Source organism: Salvelinus sp. IW2-2015, linkage group LG13, assembly GCF_002910315.2.
Source record: "Salvelinus sp. IW2-2015 linkage group LG13, ASM291031v2, whole genome shotgun sequence".
NCBI classification, from domain to species: domain Eukaryota; kingdom Metazoa; phylum Chordata; class Actinopteri; order Salmoniformes; family Salmonidae; genus Salvelinus; species Salvelinus sp. IW2-2015.
In genome coordinates, this window is record NC_036853.1 from 43,810,876 (window position 1) to 43,824,108 (window position 13,233).

At 41.4% G+C, this 13,233-nt stretch overlaps 1 protein-coding gene across 6 annotated transcripts in view; it reads left to right on the forward strand.

Annotated features, from left to right (window-relative positions):
- The window catches only part of tmem131l (transmembrane 131 like), a 97,351-nt gene that overhangs the window by 18,379 nt on the left and 65,739 nt on the right, over positions 1-13,233 (forward strand). For all 6 annotated transcript variants that reach the window (XM_023998373.3, XM_024147422.2, XM_023998374.3 and 3 more), the window contains exon 3: positions 2,418-2,458. In XM_023998373.3, the coding sequence (XP_023854141.1) occupies positions 2,418-2,458 (41 nt within the window). The remainder of the gene's footprint in view (positions 1-2,417; positions 2,459-13,233) is intronic.

Sequence of the window (13,233 nt, forward strand, 5' to 3'; positions counted from 1 at the left end):
AGGGGAAACAGTCTTCCAGCTGATAGCGAAACAAACTTAAATCGCACTGCATTACTTCTGCCTCATGCACCAATTAATGTTGTTACTCCTATGACCAGAGAAAGTGAAATATTCCTCAATATTTAAAAAGACACAAGATGCAAATAATAAACTATTAATAAACTTCTCAAAACAATTTGCTATCGTTATTCATTGCTGTGCTGGTTGTAGGCTAGCATTTTATGGCTTATAAAACTGTTGAACAAAGTGTTGACAGTGCTGAATAACAACTTAAACATGAACTTACTCATAAAAACAGCAGCTCTTTGCAGAATTTGTTGGGTCTCTCTTTCTAGTCATGGTTTTGAAATCTCACATTATCAACTTTGCTGTCCGAGGCTTCTTTTTACAGTCTATGGCTTGAGGAAGCTCCGATAACCATGTCTGCAGTTAACTGATTGGCCAACAGTAGGCCTATAGGTGCACTTGATTTGCTCTCTGGCCCTGCCGAGTAGGCAGAGTTCTACCTTAAGTCACATTTAAAAGGTTCAAAATGAGAACACTTTGCCTTCCCAGCGCTAGTGCTGCTGAATCAAGTGCACCTACCGTCAACAGCACAAAGGGGGGGTGTATTGGAACGCAAGGCTTTATTGTTGGGTTTTTACATACATTTTTGGTGATTGACTAGGAATGGCTAGGAGGTTGGTGATCACTGCTGTAAAGAATTCTAAAAAAAATCCCCTTCTGGCAACACCAACGCCTCCATTGTATAAAAGGTGGCTGCATGCACAAAGTTATTACTGTACTTTAAAACCCACTATCCCCACACAGCCACTCTCCTCCTGTTGCACAAAAAAGCCAATGTACTGCTGAGAGCTCGCCAATGTGACTCGTGTCATGGGCCCCAGATTGTTCCTATGGAAGTGAGCTGTTCAATGGTAGCAAAGAGTCCGGCTAACACTCCGGTTTACAAAGCTTTTTTTATTTTTTTTATCTCTAGCTCCTACATTTAAGTGATAATGCCAGAGAAGCCAATGTTTAGAGGATGTATTAGTAACACCGGCTTCGAGGGCATTATTATTATTATTTTATTTAACATTTTATTTAACTAGGCAAGTCAGTTAAGAACAAATTCTTATTTACAATGACGGCCTACCCCTGCCAGACGGTGCTGGGCCAATTGTGCGCTGCCCTATGGGACTCCCAATCACGGCCGGTTGTGATGCAGCCTGGATTTGAACCAGGTACTGCAGTGACGCCTCTTGCACTGAGATGCAGTGTCTTTGACCACTGCGCCAATGTCATAGAACGGGTTACCAACATATTCAAATAATGATTGACACATTTTCAGAAATGTTATTTTTATGAGTTTATTCATACCATTTCAATCTTCCACAAGTCCCGACACACATCTAGGGCTGTTACCCAAGCTGGCTGGTCGTTCATTCTATCGGTTCGGTTGCTAGAGACGCGACCCAGTCGTTCTGTATCTATGGATGCGACACAGTCGTTCGTTCTAAATGTTCCATTGCCTAATAGCTGGCAACATTCTTATCCCTTGCTAGCTAGCCAACTATGGTTAACTTAGTCACGTCAAAATGTGCAGCCAGAATAACCGCAAAGTAGCCGCATTTGCATTTGTTATAGCTGTTTTTTTTTCATGATTTTGACTGGCTGAGAAACGCTGCCTGCCTGTCTCTCGTCCCGACACGTTCATTACTATGGGACAGCTGGAGATCGAATTTGAATATTGAAACAGTATTGCAAATGTCTGGGAGACAGACAGCAAGGTTTATTTAAATCTCCACTGTTGAAAATTTAAGGTTAGTTTAAAAGAAATGTGAGATAATGTCTAGATGCTTTTTATAGTGGAGATCAGCCAATCAATTTATAAACTTGATGACAGTGGATTGCGCCGGTGGTAACTTGTGGAATAGACACCGGCTGGGATGCGGTTTCAACCAATCAGCATTCAAGATTACACCTACCCGTATAAGAAGTACATAATGTACCCGTGCACCTGCTTTGAGCATCAGTGTTGTCACAATGGGCCACCATTCACCTTAGGAGAATTTAGAAAGATAGTCATTTTGTTGTTGCGTCTTTTGTTTCATACGGCATTCCTTTTATCCAAAACTGTACGTTTATAACATTTCTAACTTAGACGGCAGCTAATTTGTTGACGCATTTGGGTTTATGTAAGCCTAACACTCTTGATTAATTATATTTGTCCATTGTTTATTCATTATCAAGTGCTGAAATCCTACTAATGATGCTCAATCTATACTAATTTGCACTTTAATACAATGACTCAATATAGAAACAATTAGGCTAAACTGTAATTACAAGACAAATATACATTCTTTAACCTGCTATGTCTTTATGGAGGTTTAGTTGTTGTTTTGTAATTTAGTTGTTTTGTTTGCTTGTCTACGTAGGTGGAAGAGCGCAGCAAAGACAGTCTTCCACTGGAAGAGAGGTAAGATCTTCTAATCCTTGATATCCCTTGGCGACGACAAACCAACATTCTTGTTATGTTACTCATTTGTTTCACTCACACCACGCCCCACAACAACCATAGGTGAGGAAAATGGCAGATAAATAATATCCCACCATGATCCGAAAGGATTTTATCTCTGAGTGGAGAGAAAATGTAGAAACAGCCAAGTGTAGGTAAGTTAGGACTATGGAAACAAACCACAGCAGCAGTATGCAGTTTAATTGAAGCTTGGATTGTGACAGGTGTGCATCTTTCAGATGAGAGAACCAAAGTGGGCGAAAGACAAAAGTGGGGGTGGTGTGCAGAGTGGAATAAGATTTGTGTCGTTAAATCAAGCATCATTTTGACTTGTCACACACATTCACATCCACTGTAATGTGTAGACTACATGTATTCAGATGCATTTATAGCAGGGATGCACGATATATCGGTGAAGATATCGTAATCGGCCGATATTAGCTAAAAATGCCCAAATTGACATCGTCCCGATGTCTAGTTTAACGCCGGTGTGCAAAACCGATGTCAAAGCTGACGTGCATATCTTTATAACGTAGGTACATGACGTAATGACGCCACATAATATTGTGCGCTACACGTGCAATACAGCATTCCTAACCTAGCCCACAATGTCTGCTGTGTGGATCGAGCAGTCATTTGAAAGAGTAAGAAAATTTCAGCGAGACAACTCAAAGGTGAAATCCATTAAACACCAAGATAATGGAATTCATTGCCCTTGACAATCAACCGTTCTCTGTCGTGGGTGATGTTGGCTTTCGCCAACTGGTCGAGCACCGGTACACACTACCAAGTGCTCTATTTTTCAGATGTTGCCCTACCGGAGTTGCACAGTAATAGCGTCACTGCTATTAGCTTCACGACTGACATTTGGACCAGCGATATCAGCCCCATGAGCATGATGAGTCTGACAGCACAGTGGGTCGTCGAGGATTTCGTACTGAGAAAAGTCGTATTTCATTCTCATGAATGTGCTGGTTGTCATACCGCTGCTGCCATTTCAATGGCATTTGCAAACATGTTTGAAACTTGGAAACATGAACACACTAGCTAGCTCCATTCAAACAACTGACTCGGGAAATAAGCTCATCAACTTTGCTTGCAGCAGACGTGATACCCTCTGTCATGGCATTGAAACGCCTGCTCAACAGGCATTCTCTCTTTACTGTGTCGCCACCATGCTCGATGCTATGTACAAGGACCGCTACTTTGATGCAGACAAGAAACAGGGCTTACGTGAAATGTTACATACACAGCTGGACATGATGGAAACGGAGACAGTGACAGTGACACCAAGGAAGTTAGGCCACGGACAGACAAACAGCTGAAACTTCACTGCTTGACATGTATGATGAAATCCTGGTTGAGAATGAAACGACTGAACAAATGAACTACGAAACAGCACAGCAAGTAAGTGAAAGAAATAGGTTTTGATTGTTTTACTGGTAATGGGGACATACGTAAATGCCAACAAAATTACTTTTTGGTCAGTGTGTGTGTAACCTTTATTTAACTAGGCAAGTCAGTTAAGAACAAATTCTTATTTACAATGACGGCCTACCGCTGCCAAACCCGGACGACACTGGGCCAATTGTGCGCCGTCTTATGGGACTCCCAATCACGGCCGGATGTGGTACAGCCTGGATTCGAACCAGGGACTGTAGTGATGCCTCTTGCACTGAGGTGCCGTGCCTTAGACCACTGCATCCGTGTGTGTGTGTTAACTGTTGAACTGTACTAGAATGCTTAAATGGCCGCTAGAATTTTAATTATCGGTATCGGGTTTTTTGGAAGGAAAATATCAGATATTGGTATCGGACAAAAAATGTAATATTGGCGCATCACTAATTTTATAGTGTGTGTATGTATTCCGATAAATTGTATGTATGTTGTGTGCATTTATTCATTGTGTACTGAAGTCTATGCCTAGCCTAGATGTTTTAGATACTGGAGTTCCAGAGGGGATTCTAAGAGGGCCTTATTGGGGCCTTTTCAATATGGTGTGGTGTTTATGTTGGTATGAGTGTGGGGGGCGTGAACACGAGTGGCAGAGAGCGAAAGAGCGTCACGGTAATACATTCCAGACTAATTTTAGAACTCCTTTAAAGAAAATGCAGTCAAGGTCCATCTGACCAGAGTTTTTTGTTTCATTCCAGATTGGGAAAAGTCTCCTTTCTTAACGAATAGAACATTGATATGTAATACATCTTGACGGCAGTTAAATGTGTTCTTGTTACATGAAAGACTGGAAGCATAGATGCCAATAGCTCATTTGAAGTGTTGACCCTGGTGCTGCGTTTAAGATAACAAAATGAGCTGGTTTGGCAATGAGTGAGGACATTCCACATTCAAGCACATTCATACTGTGAATATAGGCCTATTCTTTTGTGTTTTCTGGTTAGCCATAGCACTAGTGACTAGAGAATGACATTACAAGAGATGATAAGTCAGAACTGCGACTTCTTTTGCTATCAAATTTCTTTGTTCTAACATATAGCTGGGACTGTCATGGCAGCCACTGTTGGCTAGCTACGTGCTGCTGGTTAGTGTCAGCTTCTTCTAAAAGCCCCCTGACAGTCAAGAAACAGAGCCCTGAGTCTCCTGTGTGTACTCAACTTGTCACTGTGGCACTGTAAGTGGCCCCAGTTGCTCGCTCACAAAGCCCTGAAGGGAATTATGTTTTGTATGGGAAGTTGGCATTTGATTTACTAGCTAACACGTAGCTAACCTAGCCTAGCCTACATCTTAGGCTGTTGCTAAAAATGTCCCCCAGTATAAACACACTGGGAAGGTGTGGAGTCCTTGGACAGAGCTAACATTCAACAACACTGAATTTAATACTAAACAGTGCCGCGCTCCTCAGCGCATTGGTAGAAAGTGTCACTTGATGACTTCCTACAATCTCCTTATCAGTAGCTATACGAGCTAACCGTGTGCTAGCAGGATGCACCATTTGATTTTAACTTCAAATAGCTGTTGATTGATTTCCTTAGGCACATTCCCTGCAGACCCAGTGTGGAAGTGTCTCTGAGCCCAGAGAAATGATAGGAAAGCGGGGACAGGCAGGGCTGGTTGAATCCCCTCGACCAGGGCTCCAGGGCCTCTTGTTCCTGGGTTATCATACCTCTTGACGCAAGGTGCCATCACTCTTCTCCCACCTTGAAAATAGGCTGGAGATAGGGGGAGCGGATCTTGGCCGATGACCTCGCTGTTTGTGTGTGTCAGGGATAACAAACAATTGCCTGGTTTTCCCCCAAAAAATTATAATGAAAAGCTGATAAATAAAACTGTTGCCTGCCAAAATGCCTGGGAGAAAAAAAATACCTTTGCAAGATATGCCCATCAATGAATAACATGTATTATCATTCAATGTTTTAAATTGGCCCGTGTTTTTTTGTTAGTTGTGTTGGATAAATAAGATAAATGATGACTATCACACGTGCACAGCATGCAGAGCCTATTTTGAGTGGTATTTTTCCTGCAGTTCCTCAGTTGGTTGCTGCTGGAGTAAAAAAAAACGTGCTTTTATAAGCCCATTCTTTGCGCAACAATTCTAAATGCAATCTCAGGTTAACAGTTTTGGTGAACGATTAAAACAAGCTACTATTTTTTTCAACTGGTAATTGAAGTGCCCCTCCCATTCAATTGCAAGCAACAGGCTATCAGTGCATCACCCAACACTTTACATGGTGATCTGGAAGCTGGAGGGAATATGCATTTTGAAAACATCCTTTATTGTTTGAAACCTGAATGTTTTATTTCATATTTTGAGTCATGTCTTACCTTGCTTCAAAGTAGCCTATAGGCAAACTCCGACCATGCAATTATTGTATAAAGACTTCATAGGCTAGGCGGCATGTGAGTTTAAAGTTCGGTGAAGCTTACAATTTATCCTACCGTTCTGCGTACCAGTTATAATGATTTTCATATACACATTTTCGTGGAACAGTTTCATTTCAATAATGACGTTTTTCCTTTCTCAAAATCATTGTCACGTGGTTAATCATAAATATCTGGATTAAAATGATAAAAATCTCAATGTCAGCTAATGTGAGATAACCAGCCTCTGCCATGTGGACACATTGATACTAGGGATGCACCGATATTACATTTTTGGCCGATACCGGTATCCAATATCCCCCCCCCCCCACACCGATAACCGATATTTAACATTTTAGCTGCCTTTTTAAGCGTTCTAGTACAGTTAAATAGTTGACACACACACTGACCCAAAAGTTATTTTGTTGGCATTTACGTATGACCCCATTACCAGTAAAACCTATTTCTTTCACTTACTTGCTGTGCTGCTTATTTGTTCAGTCTCAACCAGGATTTCATCATACAGGTCAAGCAGTGAAGTTTCATCACTGTCTGTCCGTGGCGCCTCTTCCTCGGTACGCAACTCCCACTGTGTCCGTTTATGTCTTGTCCAGCTGTGTATGTAATATTTCATGTCCCCATTACCAGTAAAACAATCAAAACCTATTTCTTTCACTTACTTGCTGTGCTGTTTCGTAGTTCATTTGTTCAGTCGTTTCATTCTCAACCAGGATTTCATCATACATGTCAAGCAGTGAAGTTTCAGCTGTTTGTCTGTCCGTGGGCTAACTTCCTTGGTGCGCACAGTCACTGTCTCCGTTTCCATCATGTCCAGCTGTGTATGTAACATTTCACGTAAGCCCTGTTTCTTGTCTGCATTGAAGTAGCGGTCCTTGTACCTAGCATCGAGCATGGTGGCGACACAGTAACAAGGCTCTGACAGAATGCCACCGAATCGCTTGTTCACAGCCTCTTGTAGAGTACTTTTGTAAGTTTTAACCCCACGGTCTGTGTCGGCAGTTTTGTTGAGCAGGCGTTTCAATGCCATGACAGAGGGTATCACGTCTGCTGCAGACGAGCTTATTTCTCGAGTCAGTTGTTCGAATGGAGCTAGGAGTGTTTTCAAGTTTCAAACATGTTCTCAAATGCCATTGAAATGGCAGCAGCGGTATGAGAACCAGCACATTCTTGAGCATGTAATACGGCTTTCCTCAGTACGAAATCCTCGTCGACCCATTGTGCTCATGGGGTTGACATCGCTGGTCCAAATGTCAGTCGTGAAACTAATGGCAGTGACGCCCATAGCAAGTAGCTCATGGATGTGCGTTCCAACAATACTGTGGAACTCCGGTAGGGCAACATCTGAATAATAGTTCTTGCTTGGTAGTGTGTACCGGCGCTCGAGGTACTCGACCAGTCGGCGAAAGCCAACATCATCCACGACAGAACAGTTGATTGTCAAGGGCAATGAATTCCATTCTTGGTGTTTAATGGATTTCACCATTAAGTTGTCTCGCTGAAATGTTCTTACTCTTTTCAAATGACTGCTCGACTTGAACTTGTTTAGTTGTTGGGATTGTGCGATTAGTATTTTTCTGCTTTTGTTCTGTGTAGCGTTGGATGTTTCGTGGCGTCAGTACGTCATCTGCCTACGTTATATAGGTATGCACGTCAGCTTTGACATCGGTTTTGCACATCGGCGTTGAACTAGACATCTAGCTGATGCCTATGTTGGCATTTTTAGCTAATATCGACTGATTCCGATTTGCTTACCGATATATTGTGCATCCCTAAATAATACACCGTGATCCATTGGCGCCTAAAAGAATTGAGCACATGGTACTCATAGCGTATAGGCAAGTGCAGCAGTAGGCCTATAACTTCCATTGCTCTTTCACACCAAGGACTGGTTATTATTCAGGGAGAGATTGTTTGTGTTTTCAAATAGATTACTGTGCAATGGATGTAAAAACATTATTTTTTTATTTTTATTTTTTTAAATCTACATTTCCACGCAGCAAGCCAGGTACATCCATGCATGCTCAGGTGCACGCACTCCCTCAACATTATCAGGACAGTGAAACCAGACGCATACTCACATGATTACTCCAAACAAAAGATAATACAAAAAATTGACAAATCTCGTAAATGATGGTTATGAAATAAACCAAAACTTGTTTCTCACAAGTGTAGCAGGTTGTGAACTATGCGAACAGTAAATGACTAATTAATACACGCATTAACAGAAATGTACAATGCCTTCAGAAAGTATTCAGACCCCTTGACTTCCACATTTTGTTACGTTACAACCTTTTTCTAAAGTTGATATATTTTCCTCAGCAATCTACACAATACCCCATCATGACAAAAATAAAAACCTTATTTTACATAAGTATTCAGACCCTTTGCTATGAAACTCGAAATTGAGTTCAGGTGCATCCTGTTTCCATTGATCATCCTTGATGTTTCTAAAACTTAATTGCCACAATTAAGTTGTGGTAACTTAATTGGAGTTACCACAACTTAATTGTGGTAAATTCAATTGATTTGACATGATTTGGAAAGGCACACACCTGTTTAACAGATTTTCATCTAGATTTATCTTTCATCTAGACATTTCATGAAATTAAAATCTTCCCGGTCATGTTGTCCTGCACCACATTTTCCTAACGGAAACCTTGGTGTGTGCTTCTTTCTCTTGCTAGCTCTCTGCCTGTGTCACTTGCTACTGTGTTTGTGTGTGTCTACCTGTCTGTCAGCTGATCCCATTCCCCTTGGCCCTAACCCATATCGCTTACACCATACAGATCTGCAAACATTTAAAAGTATAGGGATCAAGCTAGGACCAGCTGTGTGACACTTTCTCTGCTCTCTCCACTTCATTGTTATGTTGATAGTCCTCTTTCCTCCCATCCACTTCATTCAGTTAATGGAGTAGCATCCGTTGCTCAGAGACCGAGAGCCTTGACAATGAGTGGTCGTCATAATCTTAATTCAACTCATTGCTATCGTCTCCATGGCTTTGATCAACATTCTAGAGAAGGGCAGGCTTAGCAGAAAGTTTCTTCCCTTCTTGCTCCTTGGTAGGTCTTGTCTGTACAGTCATACATAGCAGCACTGAGCAAAGCTCGAGAAGGAATGCAGTAGTGGTAGCCGTCTAGTATAAGACTATCTTGTAGGTGCATTGAATATGCCTGCCACCCACTGCTCCCTTGCAGTCTTACTTATTTCAGTGAAAGCCACCCTTGGTTCAAAGCTGAACACCAAACTAAACTCCCACCCTGCTATCATCTCATAGCAGATGTGTGTTGTGGGTAGTGCACTGTGGTTTTACAAGGCTCTAAAAGCACACAGAGGCCTTATCAGCCTGGTGCAGAGCTGACTTACACTAGACAGCCCTCTCACGTTTAGGAAATAGAGCTTACCCATAATTACAGCCATTTCTGACTGAAAAGTTGTTACTGAAATCCCTAATTTGTTTAGGAAAGAATATTTCCTATTCTCTCAACCTTTGCTCTCTTTAAGTGACACATGCATCACATACACGTGACCAATAGGGCCTGACCTATAGCATATAATCACATCAATAAATTGGTTATAACAAACTCTGAACACTGTAACACGCGACAGTAAAATAGTTGCAGAGGACGTGACAAACTCGAAATGGGGGAATGTTTACTGGTTGCTCAGGAGGTAAAGGGGAAGTCAGATGTTGAATAAATTTGATTAGTTGTGGAAAATACTGGAGATATAGAAAGAAAAAAAATGTAAGGGGAAAGCGCTGCCTGCATATTGTGTGTGCCAAACAGATGCTGTTATATTACAATATACTTTTTCTGACCGTTTGGAACAACACTAATTATAAGCGTACCAGAGTCTGTAACGTTTTTTTTGTAAAGCTATTATTACAGCAAATACTAAAGAGTCACATTCATTCGTTAACCTCTCTGGGATATGTGGGATGGTAGCGTCCCACCTGGCCAACATCCAGTGAAAATGCAGAGCGCCAAATTCAAATAAATTACTATAAAAATTTAACTTTCATGAAATCACACATTCAATATACCAAATTAAAGCTACACTTGTTGTGAATCCAGCCAACTTGTCAGATTTCAAAAATGCTTTACGGCGAAAGCAAACAATGCTATTATCTGAGGATAGCACCCCAGCTAACAATCACACCATCATATTTCAACCCTCCTGGCGCGACACAAAACGCAGAAATAAAGATATAATTCATGCCTTACCTTTGACGAGCTTCTTCTGTTGGCACTCCAATATGTTCCATAAACATCACAAATGGTCCTTTTGTTCAATTAATATATATATATATATATATCTATATATATACAGTGGGGAGAACAAGTATTTGATACACTGCCGATTTTGCAGGTTTTCCTACTTACAAAGCATGTAGAGTCTGCTAACTTTTTATCATAGGTACAACTTCAAACCTCGTGAGAGAACGGAAATAAAACAAAATCCCAGAAAATCACATTGTATGATTTTAAATAATTACTTTGCATTTTATATTGCTGATCTTAAGGTACTTTGGATACAATACCAACCCATAAGCCAATTCCGGCTCTCCAAGACTGTTATTATTTTCTTTAAAAGAAGCCCTATCCTGTTCTCAGGACTGAACCTCTGACATTATTACCTGCTAATTAACTGCATCCTGATATGATCACTCGTTACCTGTATAAACAGACTGTCCAAACAATCAAACAGAATTCCAACCTCTCCACAGTGGCACAGACGAATCAGAGAGCCTGTGTAAGGTACATCGATGGGGATAAAATTTGTATGACGTGCCAAGGCTGGGATGCTACAGGACAATATGGAAAGCAGCTTGGTGAGAAGGAAAACCTGTTGGAGCAAATGCAATTATTCAGGACATAGGAACAGAAGATTCAAGATGCGGTCATCACCTCTCGGTCTCAGGGCTCTCTCATGCAAGATTTCCACTCGTCGTGGGGCAAGTCAATATGATCATTGAGAAGAAGGTGAGGGATACAGCCCAGACTACAGCGGCAGACCTGGTTACGTAATGCCTGAACAGAGAGCTGGGAGCATAAGTCCTCAAAAACCATCGAAACAATAAACAACTACGCCGTCATGATTTAAGCCGCAAGCGCACGCAGGAGTCCCCATGCTGTAGCCGTGGCATTCATGCCTGTCTGAAGTTTGCCAATTGCAATCCGTGGATGATCGCAGAGAGTGAGGGAATTGGGAGAAAGGTCAATCATGTGGTCTGATGAGACAAAAGATGAGACTTTGGTCTAACTCGCGACTCGCACGGTGTTTGGGGAGAGATATGTAAGTTATGAGAGTAACACAAAAGCCAACAAATTCCACCGTAGAAGCATGGAGTGTGGGAAACATCTTCTTGGGGATACTTTGTCTGGCCAAAATGAGGACAGGAACTGCTAAGGCCTGGTATGAGGGGGAGAGGATGGGGGCATGTATCCAGCGAGATTTTGGCTCAACAACTCCTCTCCTCAGGTAAGAGGCATGAAGATGGTCGTGGGCTTCGGGTCTTCCAGATGCAAACTGAGGAACGAAGAACAGCTGCCATGAGGCAACCTAAGGAGTGGCTCCGTAAGAAGCATCTCAAGGTCCTGGAGTGGCTAGCCAGTCCTCCAGACTGAAACCAATAAAAATCTTTGGAGGAGCTGAAAGTCCCTATTGGCCCAGCGAACAGCGCCCGAAACCTGAGGATCTGGAGAAGATCGTAGGGAGGAGTGGGCCAAAATCCCTGCTGCAGTGTGTGCAAACCTAGTCAAAACTAACACGAGAAAACGTATGATCTCTGTAATTGCAAACAAAGTTGTCGTGCTACCAAATATTAAGTTCTGCTTTTCTGATGTATCAAATATTATGTCATGCAATAAAATGCAAATTAATTACTTAAAATCATACACATGATTTTCTGGGATTTTTGTTTTAGATTCCGTCTCTCAAATAGTTGAAGTGTACTATGATATATAATTAGCAGACCTCTACATGCTTGTGAAGTAGGAAAACCTGCCATAAATCGGCAGTGGTATCAAATATTGTTCTCCCCACCTGTATATATATCCAAAGTCCATTTATTTGGACGCGTTTGATCCAGAAAAAAACACCGGTTCCAACTTGCACAACGTGACTACAAAATACCTCAAAAGTTACCTGTAAGCTTGTCCAAAACATTTCAAACTACGTTTGTAATACACTTTAGGTTTTTTAAACGTGAAATAATCGAAAAATTGAAGACGGGATGATCTGTGTTCAATACCGGAGGAAAACAATGTGTAGCATGCTTTCGGTCACGCGCTCTACTAACCAGTAGCAAACTTCACTGGAGGCCTTCATTTCTGGACCATGGCTACTGTCTTCATTTTTCACAAGGAAAAACTCAACCAATTTTGGAAAAGCGTAACGAAAACCGCAGGAAAGTCCTAGGAAATCTGGATTCCAAATAAAAAACCGATCCATTGAAAAAGTGACCTAAAAAAAACAAAAAATCTGAATGGGTTGCGTCTCTGGTTTGCTGCCAAATAAGTCTGTTTATAGCTCACAGACAGATTCAGACAGGTTTTTAGAAACTTTCAGAGTGTTTTCTATCCAATACTAATAATAATATGCATATATTAGCATCTGGGACTGAGTAGGAGGCAGTTTACTCTGGGCACGCTTTTCATCCAAACGTGAAAATGCTGAAAATGCTGCCGCCTATCCTAGAGAAGTTAATACAATTTCCGAAAGGAACGGTTTAGGAACGGTTTAGGCCTGTTTGTTTACTCTAATTATTTAGTGGTCGCTTTATTTTATTTTACTACTAAAATGCTTGATTGCATTTCAAATCATGAATGACTCGTATGCTGTGTGATGACATGACCGAATTAATGATTGATTGATACAGTAGCCTGTAGAAGTAT